Raw genomic sequence first — 21,284 nt, 5'->3', positions numbered from 1 at the left:
ACATAACTATCTGTTGTTAGACAGTTATCCCTTTCTATACTTTAAAAAGTAAAAAGGTAAAGCTCTAGAGAAATATTGTTGTTCTTATTTTCATTTGAGGTATTATTATTATATATTGTTAAATTGTGTTTTTTAAAGTTATTAATTCAAAAATCCTTGTAAATTGTCTAACCAGTGATACATTTGTTCAGAGTTTGTCGGGTTTATCATTTGCTTTCTTTCTTTCACAAGTAGGTTTGCTCATTTTTTGTGGCTAGGTGGGAGAGGGAGGGGACATGGATACAGGTGCTGCTACTAAAGCAGGAATCTGCCCTCTGATCTAATATGGCAAGTAGAAAACTACCTGTGTCCTTAAATCTGTACTAAGTCACCAAGGATGCATGCCTTTGGCATGCATTAACTGTGAACTTCTTACCACAGAAAATACATATTCACACTCTATTCTAGGCATCCAAATTTCCCTCTGTAATGAGTGAATTTTTCTTAATCTGGTCTGTGAGAATGAAAAGACACCTAGCTATGGTCTTCTGTGCTGCACTGAATTAGATACTTAAAGTGAAGTGAATCGCATTAAGATCTGGGAGATCTATGGAAACTGGCTTTCTGTTGGACTGTTAGAAGGCAGTGATTCCTGTAATTCTTTTCTATCACAGAAAGTTCCATCACAGACACCGCCTATCAAATGGGTTGAAGGACACAAGGGTGTTTTCAATATTGAAGTGCAAGCTGTTTCATCTGTTCACACCCAGGTAATGCATCAAAAGCAACATGCAACTATAGTTTCATTACAAAGGGAATTTATATGTCTGTTCTGACTAAGGAGGTTTGTGAACTGGAGATGTTGAAGCTGCTACAAGTTTGAAAACAAATGAAAAGTTCCTAATGTCTTACAACTGTGTAAAGAACCTGATTATTTTCAGTGAATGAAATCCACTGATATGAGTGCACAAATAAGCACTCTAAGCAGCAAGTCAAATCAAGCAATAGGGAGCCTGCTTTCCTCTCAGCTCAACAGAGATCTGATTTGAAGAGCACTGGTAGGGCATAGTGCAGATTCTGCAGAGTACATCTTATGTTCTACAAGGCTATTTCAAACAAAGGTTCCAACATCTGAAGGAAAGCACAGCATCTCCCCTCTCTTGGAGGCAGGCTAGGCTGCCAAAACACTTCAAGGAGCCCAGCCATCTATACCAACAAATGGTGTCGGGACACAAACTTAATGCTGAATGGGAACTTTGGGATCTAAGATTCTGATCACTTAAATGTGGTAGAAAATTGAAGGTTTCCCATTCTTACTGGGGTCTGAAGCACAACAGCTTAATTTTGTTCCTGATATTTTACACTGTCTCTTACATCATTTTGTTCTGGTTAACCCTGGTAGCTACATCCCAAAAAATGGAAATCCTGTGTCTGAAGCAAGTCCATTCCTTCACAGCATACTTCTTACATACAAGTAGGATATATTTATAAGGTACATAACTTGTATGTAGCTGTAAGGGTGACTCTTAGATGCAGGTGGCAGAGGGACTATAGAATTATAGAATTGCTCAGGTTGGAAAAGACTTTAATGATTATAATAATTAAAAGACTGTAGACCTCTGGTGTGAAGTCTAAACTTCAGAATTTTATCAGGAAGAATAAACAGTATAATTTACTGTAGACTTTAGCTTCTCTGCTTTTAATCTGATTTAACCACAGCCTGAATCTGAGCCAGCTGAAAAGGAGCAAACAAAACACTGTGGCAGCTGACTTAGAAATTGGTCTCTAGGGCTATCTGCCACTGTAAGCCAGGAGTATAAAAGTATTTTCTCTCTCATCAGATGGGAATCAACCTTTGCTTAGTGAGTAGCAGGCTGAATTATATTAGCTCTGTTAACTGTGAGTGTACTGTGTTTGCAGGACAATCACTTAGAGAAGTTCTTCACTCTGTGCCATTCTCTGGAAAGTCAAGTGACATTCCCCATTCGATTAATAGACCAGAAGATCACTGAGGCTACGCTGGAACACGAACTGAAACTCAGCATTATCTGTTTAAATTCTTCACGACTTGAACCTCTTGTTTTGTTTTTACACCTGGTACTAGATAAACTTTTCCAGCTTGCTGTACAGCCAATGGTCATAGCTGGCCAGACAGGTATTTACTGATCCACATGCTTGGTACGGGAAGCAAACTAGAGATGTGAAAATGTTTGACAAACATTCTGGGTCACATTTACTCTTTGAGTAGTCCTGAATTAGTTGGGCTTCTGTGAACACAATTTCACTGCACAGTTTAATCATATTTGATAAAACTGTTTGTCCTCCTCTTCCCCGCACAAGTAAAATAATCTTCCCAGATAATGAAGCTCTGAGACTCCCCTTTAGAATTACTTTTAATCATAACAGTTGTCTGAAGGTAAGAGTGAGAAGCAGGATGGTGGTTTAACTGCTTTGTGAGGAAAACAGCAGTGAAATAACTGTTCAACAGCTGACACTGATGATTGCACCACATCCTCCCAAGTATCTTTAGCCAGAATTAGGTGGACACAAAAACAGGATGTAGTTATACATACCAGTATTTTTCTGTTACTAAAACTGCTAGCTGCCCGTTACATATGTTACATGCGGAGGAAAGGCAATCTTGGAAACAGTGGTGCAGCTGATTTCCTAATTAATTGTGGCAGTCAATATTTGTCATCCACTAAAATAATAGAAGAAGAACCTGTGTATGTTTCTGTCCACTTCTATGTTTCTGTCAGCTGGAGAAGAATCAGTATTATTGTCCTTTAAGCAGGTATTTTGTAGGATGTACTTGAAAGCGGCTAGAAATTGTCATTAACAGTTAGGGTCTGCTTTTACATGGTACTGTGTGGTGAAGTAGTAGTGATTGGGTTGAAAGTGAGTCTGCTGAAGATAGGTTATTATTTTATGTAGAGCTTGTGCCTAGCCCAGCATAACCCATTGCTGTCTGCAGCTGTTATCTGTTAACGAGTGATTTAAAGCGTGTACAAATTAGTTATTGTTGTAAGGAATACCATGATCTAATTATATCATTTCTTTCAGGGCCAAGACTCATTTTTGCCTTTTGTTTCACAGCCAACTTCTCACAGTTTGCCTTTGAATCTGTGGTTGCAATAGTGAACAGTCTCCACAACAGCAAAGACCTGAGCAAAGATCAACACGGAAGGAACTGCCTCCTGGCATCATATGTCTACTATGTGTTTCGCCTGCCAGACCCTCAGAAAGAAGTGCCAAAACTAGGTAATATCAATGCAGTTATTGCAAAAATAATCTTTTATCTTGATACACACTACTCATCATGGTGCTTCTGAGACATAGACAACTGGTCTTCAGAACAGCAAATTAGAACTTCGTGTTCCCAGCCTGCATAGCTTTTCAAACATAGCACAGCTTAGACACATGGATCTTGTCTTAATCTACAGCAGATTGGAAAGAGTTGATAGAGGGAAGAAAGAGCCACTGCAGCAGTGCTATGCTCAGAAAGCCCTCAGTCCTTCACTACTGCATGCATTGTCAGCTTATGTGCTGTAGAATCACAAAACATCTGTACCTCGTTATTCAAAGCCTATGTAATTTAAGAGAGCAGTTGGCAATGAGACTTATGTAAGCTCCGTGCTTTTCAAACTGCTGATGCTGTGCAGCACTGTGCAGAGCTGGCTTGAATCTCATGTTTGTCTCATGTTACTGTGTCCTTTACTCTTAGCTCAAACATCTCCCCATCAGCAGGTACAGGGGGCAGCACCGCTCTGACGGAGTCTCGTTATTACACATTTGGGCGCACTTCTGCAGTGTCGGTCGGGAGTAAACTCCTGCAGAGCCGCGTGATAAGCTGCAGCAATCCTGACATCACGGTTACACAGACAGCTGCTGATGAAGAGGTCAAAGACATCATGTCCTCCAAGGTAGGAGAGGGAAGTCAAGTATCTGAGAGGTGTGAGGTAAAACCTGATTTATTAATCTAGGTTTTTAATTTGAAGGCTGGGCTTGCTTCTTACAGGCACACTTATGTATCACCAGAAACATGCGCTGTTTGTCTGATTTGGCATGTACACATTGCATTTGCCTTGCTAAATTCTGATGTAGTTTTTCAGTGAATAAAGTGAGATGTAACAGCTCTGACTGAGTTTGAGGTTTAGGCATTCCACAAAGATTTTCTTATTCAAGGTGCCCCACCCTCCTGTTCATCCTGACATTTAGGTTCTTTTTGCATGGTTTCCTAGAGCATTCGGGGGAGCTGATCTAGCTTTCACAGAGTTAGTGTCAGTCAGAGACACTGCCACTGTCTACTGTGGGAACAGGCTCACTTTCTAAAAGGGATAAAGAGGCCTTGGGAGGGGAATAAATTTCCTGAAATACACTGATATTTTCTTCTGGTTCCTTCTCATTCTTTTTATTGTTATTTTTTATTCACAGAGCTTGATTAGCGGTAAAAAACTTCCGATTAAAAAAAATAAAAGTAATTAGGCAACATATATAACAGCAATCCTGTGATTTGATATTGTCTGCAGTACAGATGTCATGTGCAGATTCTTGTAAAATAATCTTTCCAGATAATAAACTCAGCCACAGGATGAAACACAAACTTCCCCTTTCTCATCCAGAACCTTGCATGTCACCAACGAATTGCATGATAGGAGAGGATGAACTGAGAAGCAGAATTTTGCTTCCTGTCGGACATCAGGTGCTTGCTGTTCTGCAACACCCTCAGTTCTCAGAGCTTTTTGAGCATGGCTGTGTTGAGCTTACTGAGGAAAATGAAATCTTAGCAGTTGCAAAATCATCAGGAGCACAGAAGCCCTGCCTCTCACAGTGACAGGTTTTACTCCTGTGCAAGGCAGCTGCTCTGAGCTGCAGCCCAGGCAGATCTCTGCAGCATCTCAAAACCATTTCTTCTTCTGTGAGTGCTGTGTATGTGAAATTCTGCTTCTCAAGCAAGTTATTTTCATAAACATTTTGAGATATTTTTTCCCCATTGAATAATCGGATGTTTTAATTACTTAAATTAAACCAGAACTAGTAAGGTGCACAGAATTTGCCAGTCTGTTTGATTTGTTTGTATATGTATTCATCCATAGCAATTTTTACTAATGTAGATTTGAACTTAGTATCTTTATGAATTTCATTCTGATGTAGTGTGTCCTAAAAAAAATAAATCTCAGGGTGTTTTTTTTGTTTTTCAAATTAATATGCAGTTCAAACATTTGATGTTACAGCTTTATCACATTGATAAAGTAAAAATGTATAATACTTAAATGACTACTGACATTTCACTGCCTTTTTATTGGCATCACTTTTAATGAAAGGAATAATCACAGATGCTAGTTAATTTAGAATGTAGAACTAGCAAATAAACGTTAATGACACTTACCTTGAGAGGGCTAATTTTAGTTTCCAAAACACAGCTGTGCTGCTAAAATTGGGCACATGATGGCAGCGTTGGCATTTGTGGTCTCTTATGTCTGACAAATTAAGATGGTCTTTGCCCTCCTTTGGGAAGGGAACAGGGAAGGAGAGAAAGACACATACAAAATGTTTGGGTGAATATCTGTATTTACTTTCCAAGAAAAGGGTGCTGGTGATTTTCAATCTCATTTAGCATAGGCTATGCAATAATGTATGTGTATGTTTCTTCTGGCCATGCTCCAGCCTGCGGATCATAGCTCCAGTCGGATGTCTTTTTACATTGAAGGAACAAATGACATGCCAGGCGCTTGTGCAAACCCAAGACCATCCAGCAAAAAGGTAGCCTACCACTGAGTGTGAGGGGACAGATTAACAGAACCTGGAGCCTCCAGGAGCAGTGCTTGTAATTAGCATGAAATGAGTTCAAGGGAGAGGGACAGCAAAATAACAACCAGTTTTACTGAACAGAGAGTTTGTAATGGAATATTAAATCTGTGGGTAAATATTGCCCAAACATTTCTGTCTCTGCTCTGTAATCTTTAGATTCTTTTTCTGGGACAGATACAGACAAGTAGCAGCCTGCCTAGATCCTATTTGTGCTGTCTTTCTCATGGTGCTAGGACCTCTGTGTTTTTTCACTTGTATTTCCCTTTGGATACCTGCCTTTAACCTGTCCAAATTGCATTCAAATGTGTTTGCCACTTCTTTCTTCTGCGAGGATTATTTTACTTTTCCACTTTTTGTAGCTTATAGAATCAAGAAATACCTCCTTATTCTGAGTCTGTATTCCCAAACAGCTTTTAACAATATAAAATTTATCATATCAGATAGCTCAGTCCTCCAGAGCTATATCTTGTGTTTGGCATTGATCAGTGGGAGTGGCTTTGGATGAAGAAGCAGGAGAGAAGCTCTGCAGTGGGCAGTCTAGAATCTGTGTTGCAGTTAAGAGGCACTTCTTACTTATTTCTGTTTATCGATTTGAATTATGCCAAAGAACATTCAGGTTTATACCCAGTCTAGATCTTGGCTACATTAATGTGTTCTATTGAATGTAAATAGGCTTAAGGATTTCACTAGCTTTATTGTTTGTATCGGGAAAAGAGAGGAGATATTACAATGAAAGGTTAATCCAGATTTGAATTTTCTTGAAGTTTGGATTCCTGGGACTGGGAGTCTTACAGTTGGACATCACTGCAAAGAGTATGGTCTCCAACTACAGACCTCTGTTAAAACCCTGCTGTGATTGTTGTTGTGTCCTTCTCTCCCACCACAGAAATAATCTTCTGTGTGCTCCCAGAAACACAGATGTGCTAAACAGAAGCTCTCAGGTGGGAGAGGAGGATGTGGCTGTTCACTATCAGGCATCCAGACTATAGTCTGAGGATAGACCAAAGGCATTTTCCAGTTGAGGTGTCCAGGGTTCTGGATCCACAGCAGAGTGATAGCCCGTAGTGCTATTCTTTATGTTTCATTTTAGTCAGATCCACTTTTTCATCTTATAAGGCTGTCCAGATGTTCCCATCCAGCTGCTGACTCTCCATTATGGGGGCTGTGTGGGTGCTGGAAGTTGGTTGAAACTGAAAGACGAGTTGAGTGGAAGACCATTTCTGAGCAATCTGTGTTTATTATCTAGCATTTCCATGAGGAACTGGCACTGCAGATGGTGGTCAGCACGGGTATGGTGAGAGAGGCTGTCTTCAAGTATGCCTGGTTCTTCTTTGAGCTCCTGGTAAGATTTATTGAATGTTGTTTTGTAGTAAGTTCATGCTGTAATGTTGTATGTACAGCAGGCACAGATTTAGTTGGATCATAATGTCTTCAGCTAACCAGCCCCACTGTGATAAGAAATTCCAGATAATGGAAGCTCAACTGTAGAGTTCTCCATATTCACCCCCAGTCCCTGTTGAGAGCCTGTGACAGTTAAAACTCATATGAACTATGGCCCATAGCTTTTAGAAGTCTGGGAGACAGGACATCAGACTGAGCCGTTCCCTCCTTTTCTGTTAATACAATCTCCTGTCTCTTCCCCTTTGTTAGAAATACAGATGCAGTAGCAAGTCTCCCCAAGGTCAGTGTCACAGAGCCCTGAGGTGACTGATGTCACTGCAAGTTGTGTTGACATACTGGTTTCCACTGGAAGCATATATACAACACAGTAAGAGATCAAGGGGTATTAATTAATCCCAGAAATGACCTTCCCTGACTGTCTTCACAAAGGGCAGAAAGTACAAGCAGCAGGGACAGGGTGAGGGTGATCCAAGCCTCAGTACTGAGCATGAACAGGAACCAGAATGACAGAACTGTAGGGGTTGGAAGGTACTTCTAGAGATCACTGAGTCCAACCCCCCTGCCAAAGAAGCTCCCTAGACCAGGTTGCACAGATAGGCGTCTGGGTGGGTTCTGAACATCTCCAGAGAAGGAGACTCCACCACCTCTCTGTGCAGCCTGTGCCAGTGCTCCATCACTGCACTGTGAAGAAGTTCCAACACACATTTGTGCAGAACTTCCTATGCCTCAGATTGTGGCAATTTCCCTTCGTCCTGTCGCCACACACTGCAGAGAAGAGTCCAGCCTTGTCCCTTTGCCTCCTGCTCCTTAGATATTTATAGACATAGATCAGATCCCCTCCCAGTCTTCTTTTCTCAAGGCTGAACACATCCAAATCTCTCAGCCTTTCCTCATAAGAGAGGTGTTCCACACTCTTTATTACCTTTGTAGCCCTGTGCTGGACTCTTTCCAGGAGATCCCAGTGTTTTTTTTGTACTGGGGAGCCCAGAACTGGACACAGTACTCCAGGGCATCTGAGGCCTCACCAGGGCAGAGTAGAAGGGGGAGGATCACCTCCCTCAACCTGCTGGCCATGTTCTTTTTAATGCACCCCAGGATCCCATTGGTCTTCTTGGCCACCAGGGCACACTGCCAGCTCATGGTCAACCTGTCATCCAGCAGGACACCCAGGTTCCTCTCCTCAGAGCTCCTCTCCAGCAGGTCATCCCTAACCTGTACTGGTGCATGCAGTTATTTGTCCCTAGGTGCAAGACTCTGCACTTGCCCTTGTTAAACCTCATCTGTTTCCTTTCTGGCCAACTCTCCAGCCTGTCCATGTCTCTCTGAATGGCAGCACAGTCTTTGGTGTGTCAGCCATTTCCCCCAGCTTCATGTCATCAGCAAACTTGCTGAAGGTTGACTCTATCCCCTCATCAAGGTCATTGATGAAGAATAATCAGGACTGTCTGTGTTCAAGCCCTTGGCTTTCTGTTATCCGTGCCAGTAAAGGCAGGATTTATCAAGGGACTCTTGAGAAAGATGAGAGTGACTACGTTGGAGGAAAAACAGGTGGGAACTTTTATTCTGTGGCCTAACTTACAGAAGAGTTTTATCTCACTTTGTTATTTTTTTTCTCTTTTCTCTTTATTGTTTTGCAGATAAAGAGCATGGCTCAGTATGTTCACAATATAGAGAGGCAAGACAATCTACGAAGAAGCCGGTTCTCTGACCGTTTCAAAGATGATATTACCACTATAGTTAGTGTGGTTACTTCTGAGATCGCTGCACTCTTAGTGAAACCACAGAAGGTAAAAGCATGGAAAAAAGCAGTGTGGCTTCTTAATGTTCACACCACATCACGCTGAGCTTTATTTAATTCATTGCACCTTCAGGAGCATCACTGGAATTAGACTCAAACTGAGGCTGTAGTCTTGCAGAGATCATAAGTGAGAGCTCTGACTACAAAGCAGTCTTGTGCCCTCCTAGCACAGAGTTATTTTTTATTCAGAGGGAGGTTTGTGTTCTGTCAGAGTAGCTCAACCTGCATGGATTTTAGTCCAGTTTTCCACCTGTGGCCAGCTCTTCTGTCAGGGACCTGAAACTGGTGAAGGGCCACAACCAGACAACTGGGGACAAGAAATGGTGGAAGTCACCGTTACTATCAAACAAGAAGTTGTTTCTGAAGCTTCATCCTTTGCTCCATCCTTTGATGTGCTTCTGTGATATCCACACACAGAAAAAGCATTTCCATAGAAATTTTCACATCAGTAACTTTTTTGTTAACATTCTGTGTGATAAAAATTTGCTACATTAAAAATGATTTAACAGATCTGTAGGTTTTGCTAAGGGATTAATATTTTATGCTTTCTTCTCGAGAAATGCACAGGTTTTTATGGTCTGTTAATTCAATTCAATTTTGATAGAGTGAGTCTAACTATGTGTGAAAATCCTGCTGCAGTGTTTTGAGAATTAAGATCATTGATCAGTTGTACAGAACAGCATAGGCGACACCTATCTACTTTTTAAATCCACAAAGTTATATTCTGTATGTTTCAGTACATGGTTGAGCATGTTAGATTGTCCTGGGGTTCTGCAGCAATATCACTGGCTTACTTTAGACTATCCTATAAGCTGGTGGAAAGCTGTTATTTCTCAGTACAGTAGAAAAATACTTTGCTATGTAAATTCCAGATCATAGTTTCTATATGAATTCTATATATATGTGTGTGTGTGTATTCCTGAATGGCAATAGTAACAAAAAGGTTGAAAAATGAAAAATTAAGTCATAAACACCCTGAGGTGCTGCACACCTGCTCTCACTTGCCAGAGTCACCAGTAGCAATAACATTTTTCTCAGTCATCTTTTCTGTCAGTCTTGAGTGAACTCACCTGAGGGCTTTGAGGGTGTGCAGGCCCCTCAGGCATCTCCACAAATTCTTCTTGGTCAAGTACATGATGTTGTCAAGCTGTTATAATTTAAATTGGTATGTCTGAAACAGCCTTAATTTAGAGGATGCGTGCTCAGTGTGTCTCTAGTAATCAGACCATTTGTGAGTATAAAGGAGTTTAGTTGCCAAATGCTAAAACCCACAGATTTATCTTACTGATGGTTTTTTCCTATCAGCTTTCGATATGAAATTTGTCATTAAAACACTTGGCATTCCATCAGTAGAGCTAGGGCAGATTTTTACTATTATTTTAAAACAATATTATGTGTTGAATGTTAAAAGTTCAATTAAAAAAAAATGGAGGGGAGGGGCATATAAAAGTTTGGAGCCCTTAAGAATTTCAGAAAAGCTCTCCAATTCAGTTTCAGTTACCCACACAAAGATCTGAAAATACAAGCTTGGTCATTCTCCTGTTCCATTTCCTTTCTGAAAGCAGTAACTGTTGAAATAATATATGTAATTTTGTTGAGGTCATGTAAATTAGAGAAGTGAAACAGTCTTCTCCTGTCTGTTCCACAGTGTTTCTGGAAACTGTCCCCTACAGTATTTTTTTTATTTTAAGTGATACTAAGAAGTCCTCCATGTTTACATGGGTTTTATAAGTCATAAATGCAATTTTACGCACCTCCCCTTTTTGTTTCAGTTTGTTTATTTTTGTTTTTTGTTTTTTTTTAAAGGAAAGTGAACAGGCAGAAAAAATAAACATTAGCCTGGCATTTTTCCTGTACGATCTTCTTTCTTTAATGGACCGAGGATTTGTGTTTAATCTCATCAAGCATTACTGTAATCAGGTAGGCATTATGCATGTTTGGGATTGGATTGGGCTTAAGGCCAGTCTTGTGTTCTGCTGTCTTTGGGTCATGTATCCACCAAGATCCTTTGAGTTGTGTTAAAGGATAAGGTAAATTTCCTATTTCCTTCTGCATATACAGAGACTTTATACCTCTTTTGATTTGTGGTCTGCAGAAAATAGTGGAGGTTTGGATTCTTTTAGAAATTCCATACCTTACTTCACTGCATGATAATTTAAATAGCAAATTCCAGTAACAAGGCACTTACTTTAATTTGTTTTTCTAGCTCTCAAACAAGCTGAATTCTCTTTCCACCCTGATTTCCATGAGACTGGAGTTCCTGAGGATTCTCTGCAGCCATGAGCACTATCTGAATCTAAACCTTTTCTTCATGACCTCAGCCTCTACTCCAGCGTCCCCCTCACCCTCTTTGTCCTCACAGGTAAGCATCCATCGGGCAATATTAGGTGGTCTTCACCTGAAGAATGCGTGTAGAGAAAGGCTTCTATTGCTCTGCATTCAACTGCTTTTGCTAGTTTCCCCCTAAGTCAGGGAGAAAAGCAGTAAAACAGTAAAGACTAAAGGACCTGTATTGCAAAACTAGACCTACACCATTTGAAGCTTAATATAGCACAAGTATGTTTCTGGTAATTCTTCAGTAGAGCCCTCTAGAAACATGTAAAAAGAAAGCAGCTGCTCATGCAGACATAAATAATCTAAGAACATGTATCTGAAGATACAGAGTTTATTTACAGGCATGCCATGGATACACAAATACAAATACATATTTCAGCATCAATGTGTGTTGGAGTACTATGGCATGTGGCAGTACACAGCAAACCTTCAGAGCATTTGCCTTCTAGCTGAAATTCTTCTTTCCAAGTAGATGAAGGTGCTGCAGCTATATGAGTTAGTGACAAAACAACCGGAATTTTCAATATCCTGAATGATGTATTTCTGTTGAGTATAGTGTTCTTCAGAGCAGGAGTATCACTCTTTCCATTTCAGATATCAGTGTTCTTTTCTTGGGATCCTCGCCTTCCCAATGGCACAGCTGATGCTATTACTTTCCCTGTAATTAATCTGAATATGAAGCAATTCAGATTCGTGGGTTTTTTTTCAAGTGTCATTGCCAAAAAATTAGTTGTATGCTAAGATATGCGATGTCACATACTTTAAGGGTACTGACAATTGTTATTATTTATTTTATTTATTTTATTTGTCTTATTTTTAAATTATTATTATTATTACTGACAGTCAGTAATTGTAATCAGTATTTTCTTAGAACTTTTCCTGGTCTTGAAAGCAAAGTATGGAAGTCCTACAGTCAGGTTTTCACAGTAGTTTTGCTTAATGCTTGTACTGGATTTCAAAGAGCTAGAAATGGAGCTTGTCTGTTTGTATGTGGGGAGGCAGAAGTCTTCCAACATGTTCTAGTGAGTCAGAGCTGGCAGGCACCAGTTTGGTCATTCCTTCATTAAACCAACACCAGGAGTAACCTGTGAAGTGCAACTGGAGCAAATAAATAAGGCTTCTGAAGCCCTTGCATGATTTAATACAGTCACTGACCACCCTTGCAGTAATTCTAATCTGTCTGCAGGAGTGCTACTCAGCTACTGTTAGATTTTCAGTAAGAAATGTGGCCTTTCAAATAAATCTTTTTGGAATTCACACAGAAAAGCCAAATTCACTTAATAGGATGCTCTGCATCTTACTGTTACTTCTTGGAAATAAAGCATTTCTGTTGACTCCATTCTTTGAGATTGGACCACTGAGGACTAGCAATCTCCCTACGCTAGGGCCACTGCCATCACAGACACCAATATGGTTATGTAGAAAATGGCAAAATGGCGTTTAATAAGGCACGACAGCTCCTTATATACATACATCTATCATCGTCTACACCCCTAATCATGCATAATCAATTAATCTCAGAGCAGGGGAGGTCCTGTCCCGTAAAATCCCGATGTCCCAGCCATGCCTACTACAACACATATCCAGTGCCTTCAGCTCAAATTTTCAATGGGAGCAGATTGAGCTAGGACAGTATAAAATACAGGACTGCTCAGAGATGTGGGCTTCATTTGAAACAATATGCTTGAAGACACCTTTCACAGTGTGGTATACTGCTACTTCATGTGTTTGGTATTTGGGACTGACACAAATATTGGGAGAGAATACTGAAATTAGAAGTCAATTTTGGACTCATAAACCCCAGTAGCTTCACTGGGAAGTAGAGTCTAAGAGTTATGTTCATCAGAACAAGGTACAGAAGCATTCTGGATGAGCTGTGGCACCTGTGATTGGAGAAGCTAAGTTCACAACACACATACAGCAGCAACTTTCCATTCCTGGACTAGTCGTATATCAGCCACAGCCATAAGTTACAGCAGTTTGAAGGATGCTCTAAATTGTGCCAGCTGCCAACACACTCAGCCAAAAGTTTCTGGAGTGAAAGGAAACACTGTTCATATATCCTTCTTGACCTTACTTCCATGGTAGACATTATAGGTGCTTAAGAGTGCAGAGCTTTCGATGCCCAGTGTCCCCTTTCTACCAGGGGCAACCTCATCAGCTTTGCAGCAGTAAGAGCAATGCAGAATTCTACACAAAGAAAATTCTGACTTACATCTCTTATCCAAACTGATGAATATAGGGTAGAAATTTTACATCTCAAATAACAATTAAATGAATTGTTAGCACGGAATGGAAAGGATGAAGTTGCATCCTAGCAAGTAATCCACTTGAAAATTGAGACTTTTTATTTCAGACTCCCAATGTTTTCCTCCAAACTTCTTTCAGTGCCTGAAAGAAGTTTTTCACTGGTAAGGGTATTTTGTTATTTGCTTGGATTGTCCTGACAACATCTTTAGGAACGTTTTGTTTCACTGGTCATCCTTCTACTGCTTCCAATATTCTTCTGCAGAACTCTAGCTCCTGCTCCAGCTTCCAGGACCAGAAAATTGCTGGTATGTTTGACCTCTCATCAGAATACCGTCAGCAGCATTTTCTGACTGGGTTACTCTTTACAGAATTAGCAGCAGCCCTGGATGCAGACTGTGAGGGGTGAGTATATGGTTATATAAAACAGCTGTCTTTTGCAGGGAATATGGATCTCTGCCCTGAGTGGAAGATGCTATCTAATGAGTATTGGTGCATTAATTTCTTTCTTCTGTGTCCACCTTGTAGATCTAAGATTTAAGAAACAAATAACTTGTGCACGAGCCATCAGTGGCACTCATGGCAATTTTTTGTGTTAACAGGATTAGCAAGGTGCAAAGAAAAGCTGTCAGTGCTATCCTTAGTCTGCTGAGTTCCCATGACCTAGACCCACGTTGTTCCAAAAAAGAGATGAAGATTAAAATTGCTGCTCTCTACCTGCCTTTGGTTGGTATAATTTTGGATTCACTACCGCAGCTCCATGACTTTACAAGTAAGACCTTTATTCATTTGTCTTTTTCAGCCTCTTAGAGTAACTTGTGTAAACAATCTGGCTTAAAGAATTTGCCCTATGTACTGAAATTCCCCATAGTCTAGCAAGGTATAGTATTTCTTTATTTCCAGATAATTAGGTTTTTAAAGAAGAGGAAAAAATCTAGTGTCCTTACTTTCAAACAAATAATAGACCCAGTCGTATATCTATGGGATCTTGCAAAAAAACAGTCTTGCAAGCAATACTAAGGTACATACATATATATATGTGTATATAGATAGGCCTAACAGACAGTGAGGAATAAAACAAATGATATGGACATTGTGTTAAATTAGAATTTTAAAAAATTGGGTTGTATTCCTTCCATAGTTCTCTGTTTCTCCTGTGGACTGTTAACATGACAATGATGTTAACCTCAGGCGAATGTAGTCATCACTAAGAAAACATATTTCTATAACCTACTATAACTTCAGACTTCTTTCCCTGAAGCCTTTTTAAACATTATTGTCTAAGCTGTTTTCTTAATTTTTTTTTTTTGCAAGTGTGTTCACATGAAACTGCCGAAAATAGCAGGTTGACTTTTTATGTGAAAAACAGTAAATTTTTGCTACTTGGAAAATTGCATTTTACTTTCATTTAAAAAATTAAAGACTATAGAGAAAAAAATACATAATCATCAAAGAATATACTTCTGTCACCATTTCTGAAAATATTTTTCATTTTGAAATCTGAACCAAAACAAAGTACTATGTAGGTATGTAGGTATTATTGAGAACTTTCAGTCTAATAGAGTCTAATAGCATGAAAGCATTTATTGCAAATAACATAAGCAAATCTCACCACATTATTCTAATGTAAGTGTTATCCTTGTGCCACAGATTAAAGGAGTCCAGGTATAACAGTATGGCTAGTTTTTCAAGTTTCTTTTTTTAAATATCTGCAATATTTGAGGTTGTTGATCTTGTTCTGAACACTCAGGGATTGGCCGGTCAGTCAGTTTCTCTGAAAACTGCATCCTGGAAAGCACAAATGGATGCTCAGAATCTATCTGAGGTTTTTGCAGTGCTTTTACAAACTGACTGATTCACTTAAATTGATGTCAAGAACTAGCACCAAGTAGAAGCAACCAGAGGCCTGAAATTAAACTTGTCCTTTAATCTGATGACAGTACTGCCTGTGTTAGCAGACTTACATTACTTTGCCAAATTTCCCCAGGCCCACGCCTCACTTTCATGTTGATCCTTTTACCTGGACTGAAACCGGACATCTCTTTCTAAGTGTTGCGAAGTTCCATCTTAACTTTGAACTTCAGAGCTAACCTCATATTTACTACTGCCTCTGCTTTTAATTCAGCTTCCATTAACACCTGGAGGTTGCTGGGCACAGCTTCTTTCCCTGTATGATTCCAAACAGTCTTGCTATTGCTATACTTCTTGCTGCTCAATAAACCTAAGTCTCAGGAATGAAGGTACCAATCATTTTGTTAGATAACAGCTCAGTGGAAGGCTGTGAAATGTGAGCAGCAGAAGCTCAATTGCTGATGAAGTCCCAGTGTGATGTTCTAAATGTAGTTTCAGATGCCCGCAGTGGGAAGGGCCGCACAGGAAACTCAGAAGAAGAACAGGAGTCTGCAGGTGCGATCAGTCAAAATGTGGCACTTGCTATTGCGGGGAATCAGTTCAACTTCAGGAGCTCTGGAACATCTTTGGCGTCCTTGGTATGTCCAGGGTTTTGCCAATCTCCTTTCTTGCATGTATTTTAAATTTGTTCTCTCCTTTGTATCCTTTCTTGTGACTAGTAACTGCATTTACGAGAAATTGCTATCTTGTTTCTACTAGCCCTGTAAGAATGCCTGATATTTCTACTGTCATCTTCTCCTTTTCTCTTCAAATCTTCTAATTGCCTCCTCACCAGAAGTGATTCCACTTTTTCCTATGTTTTTATTGTGCCTGCACACCCAATGTAGTTATATTTTCAGATCAGCAAATTCTTCTGTAACTCCCCCAACACCTCCCATTCCCAATGTCACCTAAATCCTTGGATTTAGGGTTCAAGATTATCTTCTTCTCCCTGTATCTCTTTCATTATGATCATTTTCATTTTTCTGTGCAATTTGGCTGATATGACTGGCAAGAAGGGAGCAAGCAGTTATATTTTCTTAAATTACTCTAGTGAACTTAAAATACAGGCAACTAACAAACCGTTGTTTTGTGCTTCTTTTCTTTCATATACATACAGTTAGTGCCTCTTCCACTAACATACATGTATAGATGACAAAAATAAAACCTGGAACAGGTTAAACTTACAGAAGCTGTACCATGAGATTTGACTCAACTGAAATTTAAGTAACATTACTTCACTTGAATGTCCTCCCTATTCTTTTATCTTTCAACTGACTTCTACCTTATCTGTCTCCAGTCCTACAGACAGAGTGCCATGTTAGGCCCTGATACTACTCGCAACCTTCTGATCTGTTTCCTCTGGATCATGAAAAATGCTGATCAGAATCTAATACAGAAATGGATTGCAGACCTTCCATCCATGCAGTTGAACAGGATCTTAGACCTCCTTTTTATTTGTGTTTCATGCTTTGAATACAAGGTAAGTGAAACATCGCCTGATTTTGTTGTCCTGTTTTGTTTTTTTTTCTTCTGGCTGCCCAGAGGAAACTTGTTATTGACAAGTGTTAAATTAGCTCATGTCTAATCTATGGTACAAACAGGCATATTAATTCAAAATAACTGAGACCAGCCTTCAAGCAAAATGCAGTGAAAACTTCTGAGAACATATTACAAAGTTGGTTTTAATTGTATTATTTTCCATGTCCTGAGGATTTGATGGCTATTTTGAGTGGGGAATATATGCATATACTCAAGTCTAGTTCACTAATGCATTTCAGTTGTGACTGCATGTGAACAATTGATACTGTCATTACTGGAACCATTCTCCTTATATCCTACCCATTTCAAAGCAAGGTCCTGGTGGTGACCCTTTTATTTAAGGATTAGGTCTGGACATCATGACTTTTTCTCTGATAGAGCTTGTCTGAAAAAACCTCTCTGCGCTTTAATTTGTCTTTCTGTAGCACTTAGCTAGTTTTTATTAACAGTATGCATGCTGCCTTTCCTCACCTGCAACCTTTAAGAAGCCTTTGTATGTTAATCAAAGATATTGGTTGCTTTCTACCTGCTCTCCCATACCCTTCTGTTCTCTGTTTTGGGTGGTATAACACTGGACTTGTGTTCAAAGCTGGAGGCACTGGTGTTGATTGCTTTGACTTTACTTTCAGGGCAAACAGAGCTCAGATAAAGTTAGCAACCAGGCACTCCAGAAGTCCAGAGACGTTAAGGCCAGATTAGAAGAGGCTTTGCTGAGAGGTGAAGGAGCCAGAGGAGAAATGATGAAGCGCTGCAGAATACCAGCTGGTACTTCCTAGCACCTTTACCCCATTTTCTTTTTGAGAGGATATTGGAATGTTTTAGATTTAAATGTGTTTATTGTTTTTTATGCATACTCCCTGTTCTCATGTTTATCCTTCTCTCCCACAATCCTTTCCCGTGTAGACTTTTTCTGTTTTGCTGTGGATAAAAATATTTTTATGTTTCAATTGTGCAACATAAGACTGGGACTGAGCTCATTTCAGGTGAAGAATATGAAGCCAACAAGAAATTCAGAGAATTTTTTGTTAGTTTCTAGTCAAAAGCCATGAATCAATGTCAAAATTATCAGAATAAATTGTTAATATCAAAAGAATGTTTCATTTAATAAATGGTATATTTAGGCTTTTGGTCTTAGAACAGATCAATAAGTAAGCTTATGTTCAGAAAATCCTAGATGAAAAAATAGTGGAGTCTCAGTAATATATGTTGCACTTTCAGGGAATGACAGGTCAGCAGGGCTGAATGAAAACCTGAGGTGGAGAAAGGAGCAGACTCAGTGGCGGCAGGCAAATGAGAGACAAGATAAGTAAGTAATTTAATAAAATATATTAGAACCAAGCTGTTCACATTTTTTATGTTTTGATCTTTCTACTAGGATGGTGTCAATCCTTTTCCTCCTCTGTTAATGGGAAAGAAATAGAAAATGTGGTTAACTGTTAAACCAACTGTTGCTGTGACATAACAGAGATCACAAATACTTGAATGAGATGTTTAGTTATCTACATTTTTTTCATTTTGATTATCAGAGTGGAAAGTGCTAGTCATTCATAGGTGCATCAAATATTCCACAGAGGCTTGCCATGATACTTGCTTTGGTGTTGCTGTAGCACTTTGCTGTGTACAGAACAGTGATGTAAATTTTCCACGATAAATATGTTGGGCTGAGTTTGACATCTAATGTTAGCCATGGGAAGGTGATTTTATAGTGAACATTTTTCTTGCTGCAAGTTGTAAGTTACGATACATCAGTACATTTTATCTTTTGAGCACTATATAGTTGTTGACAAGTGAATGTCTAGATCAATGGAAAATTGTAATGTCAAGAAAGATTTGCACATTATCACATAACGTTTTTGAAAACAAAGGTTGTTAAATGTGGTATTTATCTGAACTTTAATCCTGCTGCCCTCTGTCCTAGGTTGGAAGAGGTGCATATCCTGTGTGGATATTCTTACTTTGCCTTGAAGTCAGCTTGCTTCCTCCCATTTTCACTGAAGTCAGAGTAAACCAGCCCTCAAGCAGCAGCTCTACATCTCTGTTAAATATAAATTTAATTAAAACCTTAAACTCTACGTGTTGTCAAGGCCTTTCTCTTTTACACTGTGTTCATCACTGTGGTATGTGAGATCTTTGCTCTCATCCTTTATGGATCTCCACAGTGTATGTCTTGTAAAAAAGGTGTTTGCAGGTCACATACATGGCACAAAAACTTTGCAAATGTTGCCACTCAGCCTGCATCGCCTTGAGCCAGCATGTTTTGAGATGGAGACAAGCTGCAGTTAACAAGCTAAATGTGGTGTCAGAAATGTTCCAGTCAGCATGGTTGATGTGCTATCTTAGTGGTTGTTGGAAATGGTTCAGAAGGCTGTGTTGTTTGTCTGATTTGTTCCGTTCTTCTTCAAAGTTAGTAATCTATGGCTTGATTGTAGCACCAGCCTTTTGGCAGGCCCTTCTTTTCTTCAGTACTTTGAATTGTTGTAATTAATGATTGTGCTACTGCTCTTACTTCCTTTTTTGTCCCTCCCTGAAATTAACCAGCTGTGCCCAAAAGCATGGCTCCTTAGTTCTCTGATTTTCTTTTTGGGTGTGATTCCACTGAGAAGGAAAGGGAAACAAAGGTAGTAGAACAGCTACAGATTTTGAACTTGCTCAGAAGTATGGTTGTAAGAGTGTTCTTCCAGCCACAGAAAAATGAGATTTAGCCTTAGAGCAGCTCAAATCTCAAACCTTAAAAAGCTGTTTCAGGCCACGCAATGGCTCTTTTCTCAGCAGTTTAGGAAAAAGATCAATATCAGCTCTCCTGGTTTGACACTGCAGTTCTTAAGAAACTCCACCTAACACTGTTGTCGTTGTTTGCTCTTGAAGGATCATTCAGCATTGGTATTTTGCTTTTGTTTTGACAGTAGGTCACCTACCACCTGTGGAACTCCCTTCTTGCTTTAAATAGAACTTTTTTTTTTTTTTTTGTAGGTCAAAAGCAGAGCTAGATCAAGAAGCTCTCATCAGTGGAAACCTGGCAACTGAAGCTAACCTGATCATTCTTGACATGCAAGAGAATATCATCCAGGTGGGAAACTGCAGACCTGGCTTGGTATCGGTTTCTGCTCCCTCAGACGGCAGTGGAAGCAAGCCTTTTGTATCTTAGGCAGTGCCAATTGTTTTAATTAAAGATCTACTGTAAGCTTGTATGAAGTCTTGGAGTGGGGAGGAGAAGGCAAGGGTGAATGAATCTAAAGACAAAATTACTGCCTTACACTGTCGCCACAAGCACTTTCTACTGTTAGGGCATGCTAATGTAAACAAAAGGGAAATCTAACCCCTTCACTTCTACAGATGTGTTTAAAAGCCATTTCAGGTGTCTTACTAAGATACTGGACTTTGGAGAGGATAAAGGGAAAAAAAAAGTATTCATTTATGTTAGCAATGTATCTATCCTAAGACAATAGTAATTTGGAAGTAGGCTGATGGGCAGCCTTAGGTCATACTTTGAGTGATCCTGTGAGACAAAAGTCATTTAACCTTGACTCTCACAGAGTGTTTGATGCTGAGTAAGATCTTCCACCTGCATGGAGTCTTTCTGAAAAGAGATGTGGCCCCCCATAGCGATATAAAGAGTGTAACTTGCAGGAGTCTAATGCAGCAAAATTTCATCATTTCTTTGACTACAGTAGAACTGTAACAGTTGAATGTGCTGAGACAATGACCCCTGACTTAGGAAAGGCACTCCAAATTCATAGGTATTGGAATAGTACTGTTGGAGCAACGTGTATTAATATATAGTTAAGAGAGAACTTCATTTTTCAAAACCTGCTAGTTGAAAAGCATTTAGCTTCTAGATCCTTGTAGTACTAGGCATGACTTTTACATGCCACCTATTGATGCAACTTTTATCCCCTCTGTCCAGGTTGTAGGTTTGACCAGAACATACCAGTATGCTTGTCTAGCCAGTAAGCCCAGAAGTGCGTGAGGGAAAGAGGCTGGTGCATGCCCACCACAAAATCATTTCCCAAAGCAAGGTGTATGAAAGATTAGACACAAGACAAGCAGTGTTGTAGGAGTCACTGCAAAAGCTGGCTGAGCTTAAAGGTGCATCAAGGAGCATACAAATACTGAAAAATGTTGGAAAAGTTTTCCCATCATCTTGATCACTACCGAACTGTTTTGAGTTCCCTTTGCAGTAGATGTTAACAAATTTAAGCAAACAAAAAACAACAACCTCCAAACTGTTGGATGCATCTTGTGAATGGGATGGCAGAACAGTCAATTCCTATGTGCAAGTTCA

The 21,284-nt window shown here is 39.6% G+C and overlaps 1 protein-coding gene across 5 annotated transcripts in view; it reads left to right on the top strand.

The window, feature by feature from the left end:
* DOCK8 (dedicator of cytokinesis 8) overlaps window positions 1-21,284 on the top strand; it is an 80,487-nt gene that overhangs the window by 41,682 nt on the left and 17,521 nt on the right. For 3 of the 5 annotated variants that reach the window (XM_065744192.1, XM_065744195.1, XM_065744196.1), the window contains 16 exons: window positions 654-749; window positions 1,900-2,134; window positions 3,076-3,240; window positions 3,724-3,902; window positions 5,647-5,742; window positions 7,037-7,132; window positions 8,829-8,978; window positions 10,796-10,909; window positions 11,196-11,351; window positions 13,836-13,975; window positions 14,173-14,342; window positions 15,914-16,059; window positions 16,761-16,943; window positions 17,632-17,767; window positions 18,221-18,308; window positions 19,973-20,069. In XM_065744192.1, the coding sequence (XP_065600264.1) occupies window positions 654-749; window positions 1,900-2,134; window positions 3,076-3,240; window positions 3,724-3,902; window positions 5,647-5,742; window positions 7,037-7,132; window positions 8,829-8,978; window positions 10,796-10,909; window positions 11,196-11,351; window positions 13,836-13,975; window positions 14,173-14,342; window positions 15,914-16,059; window positions 16,761-16,943; window positions 17,632-17,767; window positions 18,221-18,308; window positions 19,973-20,069 (2,247 nt within the window). The remainder of the gene's footprint in view (window positions 1-653; window positions 750-1,899; window positions 2,135-3,075; window positions 3,241-3,723; window positions 3,903-5,646; window positions 5,743-7,036; window positions 7,133-8,828; window positions 8,979-10,795; window positions 10,910-11,195; window positions 11,352-13,835; window positions 13,976-14,172; window positions 14,343-15,913; window positions 16,060-16,760; window positions 16,944-17,631; window positions 17,768-18,220; window positions 18,309-19,972; window positions 20,070-21,284) is intronic. The other 2 variants (XM_065744194.1, XM_065744193.1) reach the window with 2 other exon arrangements.

This window comes from Cyrtonyx montezumae, unplaced genomic scaffold (assembly GCF_038088225.1).
Source record: "Cyrtonyx montezumae isolate F1298 unplaced genomic scaffold, pur_monq_1.0 scaffold_30, whole genome shotgun sequence".
NCBI lineage: Eukaryota > Metazoa > Chordata > Aves > Galliformes > Odontophoridae > Cyrtonyx > Cyrtonyx montezumae.
The sequence above is the reverse complement of the archived record's forward strand: the minus strand, read 5'-3'. Positions and strand labels throughout refer to the sequence as shown.